Source organism: Mustela erminea, chromosome 7 (genome assembly GCF_009829155.1).
Source record: "Mustela erminea isolate mMusErm1 chromosome 7, mMusErm1.Pri, whole genome shotgun sequence".
NCBI classification, from domain to species: domain Eukaryota; kingdom Metazoa; phylum Chordata; class Mammalia; order Carnivora; family Mustelidae; genus Mustela; species Mustela erminea.
Genome location: NC_045620.1, coordinates 80,507,332 through 80,517,255, shown reverse-complemented (window position 1 = coordinate 80,517,255; position 9,924 = coordinate 80,507,332). Strand labels below are relative to the sequence as shown.

Here is a 9,924-nt window from a genome sequence, read left to right as displayed (position 1 = left end):
AGTCTGCTCATTGCAGCCTCCACCCACCAACAAAAACTTCTCAGGCGACAACACAGGGAAAGCATCCAGCAGTTTGGTGCTACTGCATCTCTGGCAAATGCCTGGTCTGCCTACACTCAGGCCCAATGTGACCCTAGACTGCACTGCATGAGAGGACCTCCTCCTCCTACTGCCATTACCCCCAAGATCAAAAGATGTAGCTGACTTTCCCAACAGAGAAACAGACACAGAGTATTAGACAAAATGAGGAGACAGAAGACTATGTCCTAAATGAAATAATGACAAAACCGTAACAAGAGACCTAAGAGAAATGGAGATAAGTAATAAGCTTGATAGAAAATTTAAAGTAATGATCATAAAAAGATACTCATTGGACTTGAGAAAAGAATGGAGGACCTCAGTGAGACACTAACACAGAGATAAAAAGAACCAATCAGAGATGAAGAACAATGAATGAAATAAAAAATATACTGTATGGAATAAATAGTATGCTAGAGGAAGCAGAAGAAAAATTAGTGACCTGGACAACAGAATAACAGAAAGTAATCAAGCCAAGAACGTTAGAGAAAAAACAATTATATAAATGGGAGTAGACTTAAAGAACTAGTGACTCCATCAAGTGTAATAACATTCACAGTATAAGGATCCCAGAAGACGAAGAGAAAGAAAAGGGGGCACGAAATTTCTTTGAAGAAATAATAGCGGAAAACTTTGTTAATCTGGGGAAGAAAACAGATATCCAGATCCAGGAAGCACAGAGGTTCCCCCAACAAAATCAACCCAAGGAGGTCCACAGCCAGCCACATAGTTATTAAAATGGCAAAAGTAATGAAAAAGAATTTTCAAAGCAGCAAGAGAAAAGAAGACAGTTCCATACATGGGAAACCCATAAGGCTATCAGCAGACTTTTTAGCAAACTTTGCAGGCCAAAGGGAAGTGCCATGATATATTCAAAGTGCTGAAAGGGAAAAAAAAAAATCTGCATCACAAATAGTCTATCCAGCAAGCCTACCATTCAAAACAGAAGAAGAGATAGAGTTTCCCAGGCAAACAAAAGCTAAAGGAGTTATCACCACTAAATCAGCCCTACAAGAAGTATTAAAGGGGACTCTGGGAGTGGAAAGCAGAGACCGTAAGAAAAGTAAGAAGCACAGAAGCAGTAAAAGTAAGTGTATCTGTAAAAATCAGTCAAGGAACTCACAAAATAAAAGGATGTAAAGTATGACACTATGCAGCTAAAATGTGGGGTGGAGAGGAATAAAGAATGGGTTCAAACTTAAGTGATCATGAACTTAATACAGACTGCTATATACAGAAGATGTTATATACAAACCGAATGGTAGCCACACATCAAAAAACAGTCATAGATACACAAAAAATTAAAAGAATCCAAAAATATCACTAAAGAGAATCCGTGAACTGTGAGAGAAGAGAGCAAGAAAAAGAAAGGGTATTAGAGAAGAACTACAAAAACAACCACAAAACAAGTTAACAAAATGGCAAAATACATATCTATACCTATATCCCTATATACTTTGAATGTAAATGGACTAAATGCTCCAATCAAAATGACATAGATTTTAAAAAGTAGATTAAAAAAAATAAGACCCATCTATAATGCTGCCTACAAGAGACTTATTTCAGACCTAAATACACATGTAGATTGAAAGTGAGGGGATGCGGCCCCTGGGTGGCTCAGTCGGCTAAGCGGCTGCCTTCCACTCAGGTCATGATCCGTGATCCCAGGATCTTGGGATTGGGCCCTGCATTAGGCTCCCCTCTTCCTTGCCTGCCACTTCCCCTGCTTGAGCTTACTATCTCCCTCTCTCTCTCAATCTATGCCAAATAAGTAAAGAAAGAAAGAAAGAAAGAAAGAAAGAAAGAAAGAAAGAAAGAAAGAAAGAAAAGGAAAGAAAAGATACATCTTGGCAGGAGGGTGGCTCTAAGACTATCTGTAGTTCTCACTCTCTCCTTCAGTAAAAGTCGGAAAACAGTATAGGTCACTAGCAGTATCAGGAAATGTTTTTTCTATCTAGCTCCTCCCTCAAATTCTGTTAACTTTGTCTAAATATAAGCCAAACCCTTTAATATATTTAAGTAACACATGATGCCATAACAACCACCAAAGTATTAAGTGCCTCTTTTTTTTCTTGCACTAAATACACACCCACACCCACCATTCTTAGCAATTCAAAATATAGGAAGAGGGATATAAAACTCCCATCTTAAAGAATTTAAGGCTACTTTGCAAATATTAAAATAACTATGCAACAATAATAATAGTTAACATTGATAGAGGGTTTACTATAAGCCAGAAAAGACTGTTCTAATTGTTTTAGATTTATTAAGTCATTTAATCCTCCAATAATCCCATAAGGGTGGGAACACTGTGGTCACCACATCATCTTCCCCACCAGATGGGCTTTAAATGAGAGTGGGAAAGCTAGTCTATTTGAATTGAACTGGCTAGGTATCCCGGTACCTTTTAACTGGGAGGTACAAAAAGGTGAGATTCATAATAGTTGCTCAATAAATAGCTGAAGGATTGCTGAAGAATCAATCCCAGGCATTAGATGTAAAAGGTATTTTCTGTTATTTTTATATTAAAATTTGCCCTTAGCAGATTAGCATCATAGGGGTTTAGCCTCAGCTTCCAAAGCAATTAGCACATCTCACAATATCTGGCTGAATGTTCTGAAGAGGGAAAATGACAACATGATGCAACAGTATGGAATCAGCTCTGCTACCATGTAATCTTTCTGCAATATTTTATCCTTTAGATATCTGGCTGAATCTTTACCAGGATAACCTCATTTAAAGCCATCTTAAAACGTATAAAGTACACCTTTAAAGGAGCTAATTTTTTCATGAAAGCCTGTGCTCTAGAGCCCACCCAGACTATTTCTGAGAGGGTGGAATGATTCAGATCAAGGGACTTTGCAAACAACTCTTGACATTAACATTTATTTCAATTAAAGACATGTGAATTCAGAATTAATGTAAAGTAAAACCCTTCTGAAGTATTTGGCAAAAGAAATACTATTAAGAATATGATTACAATGTTTTTGGTACCTGTGCTATATATTACAGACATTAACAAAATAAAAATCATATTCTGAAGAGAATCAAAATCCGATAAATTCTGGTTTGTAAAAATCAATTCACTGGTACAGTCCTCCCAGGGGAGAAGCAATTCGCCTTTTTACCATTAGTTAAAAATCTAAAGAGCAGACTTCCTCTTCTAGTAGTGACCATCACCGCCCTATAGAATATGGACAGGCCTTAAGCCTTTTTGAGAATACAGTAAGAAAAACAAGACTCTGGTTTTTAACAGAGCTTACAGATCATGTTCCATAAAACATTTTCTTTTGAAAATAAAAATTTTATAATCTATTTCAAAAACATCAAACAACTGAAAAACATCTAAACTAGAACAAAATTTGCAAACAGAAGTTCAAAAAACTTGGAAAAGCCACACATATAACATCGAGTAACATCTAGCTTCATTTATCAACTAAAACACTCACTTAAAATGATTTTTTTATGTGTTAAATGAGTTTAGCACTACAGTATTTCAATAGAGACTGCCATTCTGTCACACATTATCAAAGCCTGTTCTCTAAATAATTTGAAGAAATTCCAATTACAAGACAAATGAAGACTGAAAATAGAAACAGTGCATCTTAAAGTTTTCCAGAGGTCTACACACAAGTAATTTCCAAACATAAAATTTTTTATATGCTTATGGTTTGGAACAAATTTTCCCTGAGCACTCTTTCTGCTTGGTTAGAAAAATTAAGACATGATCTATAAAACAGAATTTAGTTTGATTTCTACTGAATGCATGCCATTTTTCACCCATCAGATGTTTTTGGGAATGTTGCTTTCTAGATATTGCTAAAGTAAAAAATAACTAACTGTTGGAAGGGGCTATTTGAATGGCTTTCAAAATATGGTTAAGTTTTAGAGCCCCGAAAACTGCACAGTGGGTGTTTCAAATAACTGAAATGATTCACGATCCTAAAACTATCAATAGTTATTTTAACACATTCAGAATGGCACTAGTGTTACAGAACAAGAGGTAATAATCAGTAATTTCAGCTCAGATAACCAACAGATAAGCATTAGAAACTGAAAGAAAAACAAGTTGGATTAACATTGTGCTTTCCATGGAATAATGCTGAAAAAAATTAACCCTCCTGGCCAACACAGGAAATACCTCACACCCTGAAAATTTATTTAATGCAATCTGGAGACCTGTCACTCCTTAATATTCATGCAAACTTAAAATTAGCATCACTGGGAGTTTCATCACATAAGCTGCAGTTCCCAATGCTATCCCAAGATTTACAGTCCGAAAGACATGCACAGCACCACCACCCAGCTGTGGTCCCTTAATTTTTTAAGGTCTTAAAAAGTCTTAGCTACTTGAGAGTTTAGGTATCCTCTCTTTCAAATAAAAAAAGGATAACAAATATCAGGAGTCTTAACTATGCAAATTTGTAAATGCTAATGTTCTACATAGCCTAGTATCACATTAAAGGAAAATCAGATTTAAGAAGTTTCATATTTACAATTTTAGGTTTCAGAAGGCCTAACTATGTGTTTCCTTCAGTGTTATGATTTATGTAGTTTGCAAGAATAATTAACAAATAACTTAAAACATTTAGAAGTCATTGTTCGGAAGATCTTCAAGAAGTGAGCAATTTCAGATGTCCAGAGGTGTGTCTTCTTTTTAGTTATAGTTAAGGTGCTTTATGCAGGACGCCCCGGACCAAAACGGCTTTTAGACCTAGATTTTTTAAATAGAAAAGAAGGTCAGAGGTGCTTCTAAAATAATAGGAAGTTGTTGCTTTACGTTATGCTTGCTTGACACCATCAAAGTTTAATGAAATTTCATGTAGCCCCATAATACATTTTTAAAATCCCTTGGAATGACACATATTTTGGAATTCAGATTTTTTTGGGGGGCGTAGGGAGATAACATCATATATATATTGTATATTATGGATTGCAGCAGTGCCCTATAATCAAACATATTAATGTTTCTTCAGTGAAACAAATGAACATTTATATTCAGTGAGATAAATAAAAACTATAAATAGCATCACAGTAGCTCAGTCTGGGTTTGAGTTGCCACAAAGTGGCAAAAAAAGAAAGTCTTGTTGGCTTTCTGAGGTTTCAGATGTCAGAATTGCTGATAAGGCATTTGGATCTGTAGAATTAATGATCCAATCTCAGTAACTGTTAATCTTTAAAAGAAAATTTGGGACTTAAAATGACAGAGAATCCAACAAGTTAGACTTTATTAAGAGAAATAAAATAAGGAACAGGAAAGACTTCAATGATTTAAACAAATAACATATAACCTATAAACAGTATAAAATTCTACTAATTCACAGTAGCAGCAGAGCTTACATTCCCATCCGCTGCTGGCTCAGAACAGAGCTGATTCAATCAACAGAAAACTTAAAAAAAAATACTCTCATTAAATTTTGTGCTTATGACGTTTTCAAGCCTTAAGTTTAAGTTAAAACCTGGTTCTGATTAGTGTCTTGATGATCTAATCCTTGAAACAAAACAAACAAAACTTCAATTATGTACTGCTAGTGTTCATATGATTTTCCCTAGAAAAAGAAAATCATGGGGCACCTGGGTAGGTCAGTCCATTAAGCGGTCTACTCTTGACTTCAGCTCAGGTCATTTGAGGGTCCTGGGATCCAGCCTTGCATGAGGCTCCATGCTCAGGGAGCAGGGCGGGGGGAGTCTGCGGGAGATTCTCTCTCGCTCCTTCCCTCTGGCCCTCCCCCTGCTTGCACTCCCTCTTTCTCTCTCTAAAAATAAATAAATAAATCTTCACACCCCCCCCCCCAAAAAAAAGAAAGAGAAGAAAGAAAGAAAGAAAAGAAAATTATTTCAAAGCCAGTGGCATTCTGAATTTGTTTATACTGATTTACCTTGTATTTTTTTCTGAGCTGCTTTGCCGTGTAGTGACTGGCACCGAGGCCTTGATTTGCGCTTCGAGTCTGGAATAAATACCTCCTGCAAACTTCAGAGTAAAGTGGCAAAATGAAGTTGTTATTTTTATGGAATCAACAGAAGCTCTGCTTTATTAAAATGGCATTACTTTTTAGCTAACAAGCAGTTTTATTTTGATTTTTAAAATTCAGGCTCTTTGAATTATTATTTCTGTGAATAGTTTTACATACAGTGAAATTCACCCTTTGTAGTGTATAGTTCTGAATTCTAACAAATGCATACAGTGGTATAACCATCATTACAAGGGAGACATACATCACTTCCACTGCCCCAAGAAAACCCCCTGGTGCCTCTCATAAGTCTACCCATTGCCACCATCAGTTCCTGGAAAACTGATCTCTTTTATTGTCTCTATAGTTTTGCATTTTTCAAAACATTATATAAGTAGAATCGTACAGCCTGGAGCCTTTTTAGTCTGGCTTTTTTCACTTTAGCATAATGTGCAGGAGATTCATTTATGTTGCTGATTTATCACTAGCTCTTTCTTTTTTACATGTTTCACAGTTGGCTTATTCATTTACCAGGTAAAGGCCATTTGGGTTGTTTCTAGTTTTTGGCAATTCTTAATAAAACCACCATAAACATGTGTGAACTGATCTCTGCAGTGAGTAAGTGTTTAACTTTATAAGAAACTGACAAACTGCTTTCCAAAGCGGCCATTCCTTTCCGTGTCCCTACTAGCTCCCTCTGAGAGTTCCAGTTGCTCTCCAAACTGGCCAGCATTTCTTTTTTTTCTTTCTTTCTTTTTTTTTTTTTTTTTTAGACATTCGAGTTGGTATCCAGGGGTATCTCACTGAGGTTTAAATTTACATTTCCCTAATGACTAATGATGTTACACCATTTTGTGTGCTTATTTGCCATCTGCAGCCCTTCCTTCATGAAGTGTCTGGTTAATCTTTTGCCCGTATAGTTTTATTGAATTATTTATTTTATTATTGAGTTTTCAGAGTTCTTTGTATATTCTGGACACAAATCCTTTACCAGGTAAGTGTTTTACACATAGTTTCTCATGTTTTTGTTTTCTTAATACTGTCTTTAAAAAAAAAAAAGTGACACTCAAAAATAGTGCCATTCAAATTTTGATGAAGTCCAAATTGTCAATTTTTTCTTTTATAGATCATGCTTTTGGTGTCACGGTTAAGAAATATTTGCCTAACCAAGGTCACAAAGATTTTAGAAGTTTTAACACTGTATGTTAACTATATTGGAATTAAAATTAAAAAAAGAAATATTTTAGAAGTTTTATAAGGAAGTAAATTTTTAAATAAAAGAATTAGGGCAAGAGTAATTATAAATTCATAATACTAATACTAATGTTGATAAATAGTGTTATGACTAATACACAACTTTAGTAAGAACATGGGTATTTCTAGTCATCACTTTCAGCAAGATGACCTCTTATTTTAGAAATAGTATCTAAGCACTGCCTACAGAGTTAACTGAAATCAGCAACTTCCAAAAAGTCACCCTCTGGGTAGTCAGTATTTGGTCAGCTATTCACGGTTAATCTACTGTTGGGTTGACATTATACTTCCAGGAATAAACTACGTTACTATGTGTGCTATAGAGGACCCATGGGCCATGGATAATAACATGGAGAACATTTGTCTGAGTCAAGCTAACTGTGACAGAATATAAAAATATATTAAAGTATTTAAATTGGTCTTTTCAGATTCTGTCTAGAGCATCTTTATATACCTCATGATGAAAACAAAGTAGGAAGGTATATCTAAGCAAGCATGGTATACTAGCACATTATTCTTACTTCTTTTGCTTCCTTTGACTTGACTCGGTCCAGATCACCCAATCTCATCTTTATAAGGTGCCCTGTAATTTCAGACATCCGTCGCTGATCTGCAGGTAAAAAATAAGAAACCTAACATTTTATGAGGATGATTTATAATTTTTATTTCTTAAAGAATACTTCAGTTATTGAGAATTTATGAAAATACCATTGGATACCATTTTATAGACATATACACTTATTTATCTTTGAAGAACTTCAGGCAGCAAGTGGTAAATGGCTCATATAGATAATTGTGCTACTTTTAAGGCTACTGTAAACCAACCTAAAACATGATAGTCATCTTTAGAGTGCAAGTAAGGGGCAACAATCAGCTTGACACCTCCAAACCACAGGTGTATATTATATGTAACATATATGTATATATATTACACACATTATATATAATATACACACACACACACATATATACATACACCTATATACACTATACACACACACACACACACATATATATATAAATATAAAATATGTACATTATCTACAGGGATTGTCTACTAATAAAACCCTGGTTAAGGGGCACCTGGGTGGCTCAGTTGGTTGGGTGTCCCACTCTTGATTTCAGCTCAGGTCATGATCTCAGGGTCATGAGATCAAGCCCCACATCAGGCTCTGTGCTCAGAGAGGAGCCTGCTTGGGATTCTGCAAAGCCTTCCTTCCCCCACCATCTTTTAACAAACAAACAAACAAACAAACAAATAAAAATTCTGGTTGCTTCCTAAGGGAATGTGTAAATTCTGAGCCTCATTCTAGTTTGAACATTTTAAGCTATTCAGCATACTTCATAAAATGAAAGATTCCTATCATTGATACTTATACCTAATTTGTACATTATGTACATATTAAAACTTACCATCTTCCCTTTGTGCATCCTGGTTGAATCTCAAGGATCTTGTGGCATCCCATTTATTCTTCTGCATACTCACACTATTAGAAAAATTAAACAAAAATCAGCATTGATGCTTTAAGAGTGGGTATCTGATTGGATTAAGGAGGAATACTCACATGAAAGGAGACACATCTCTAGAAGTTGACTAAAAAAGAGTAGACAACATTAAGGCTCAATTAGAACACAAATACCGATTAGTTTTATAGTTAGTAATAAAAAGCAGCAATAAAACAGGTTCAGAGAAGTTAAGAAACTTGCCCAAAGAGATACAGATCTAGAATTTGAATCCAGCTCTATCAGTCTGACCTGGAAGCCCCAGCTTATGCAAACTTTTAGAATTTACCTAGTTGTGTGCTTGTGGTACTTAACATGTAGATGAATGTATAACCTGTCCAGTGTAATTGTGTGGAACTAGTCACAACCCAGCCTTTCATACATTTTTGGAACCCATGGTTTCTCTTTTAGTCAAATGTGATTACTACTGTCCTTTTATTCCTACCTGGCTTTTTACCCCTTCCTTCAAAGTCATGGGAAATAAGAATTATTTTAAAAGGCCATAAAATACATTTATTTAAAAATTATAAAGTCTACTTTACTTTTCTTATTTCAAAGTCTATCTTCTTTTTGAATAAGTAATATTGGTTCAAAATTCAAAAGTTACAAATAGCACATATAGTGAAAAGTCTGTTTCCCAATTTCCTTCTTTAGAGGCAATGAGTCTTTATCAAATTCCTGTGCAGTTTTTCAGAGACATTTTATGCATATATAAAGACATATATATTCCTCTATCCATGCTACAGAAATGTTAGAATATGCCAAAACACACACTGTTTAGCACTTTTCCTTTTCTCACTTATCAATATATCTTGGAGATTTTTATCTCAGTTTGTACAGACTTTGTTCATTTTTAATACTGCTAGCATTCCACTGTGATATATTTTTATTCTTCTTCAGATTTTCCTTGGCTATATTTGCTCGCTTATTACTCAGTATGAACTTTACAACAGTAATGGATAATTTAGAGCTACCTTCTCTAGGGCCTTTTCTTTCTTCTGACCACAGGGTGAAGACATCTGCTTTTTTGGTTGTTTTGTGAACTTCTTTGGCTTTTCCTTTTTCCCTGACAACAGAAAGTCAATGTTATGTTTCACATACTTCTCCAATGCACTTGTTACTTACTTAAGAACAATAA

At 35.1% G+C, this 9,924-nt stretch overlaps 1 protein-coding gene across 7 annotated transcripts in view; it reads right to left on the bottom strand.

Moving 5' to 3' along the window:
• Positions 1–2,948: 2,948 nt before the first annotated feature.
• The window catches only part of KIAA1841 (KIAA1841 ortholog), a 54,235-nt gene continuing 47,259 nt past the window's right edge, over positions 2,949–9,924 (bottom strand). For 6 of the 7 annotated variants that reach the window (XM_032352216.1, XM_032352213.1, XM_032352215.1 and 3 more), the window contains 6 exons: positions 9,761–9,852; positions 8,849–8,877; positions 8,697–8,770; positions 7,805–7,893; positions 5,958–6,049; positions 2,949–4,792 (listed from right to left, as the gene is read on the bottom strand). In XM_032352216.1, the coding sequence (XP_032208107.1) occupies positions 4,756–4,792; positions 5,958–6,049; positions 7,805–7,893; positions 8,697–8,770; positions 8,849–8,877; positions 9,761–9,852 (413 nt within the window). In that variant the 3' untranslated portion in view covers positions 2,949–4,755. Of the gene's footprint in view, positions 4,793–5,957; positions 6,050–7,804; positions 7,916–8,696; positions 8,771–8,848; positions 8,878–9,760; positions 9,853–9,924 lie in introns of those variants that run through there. The other variant, XR_004287781.1, reaches the window with a different exon arrangement.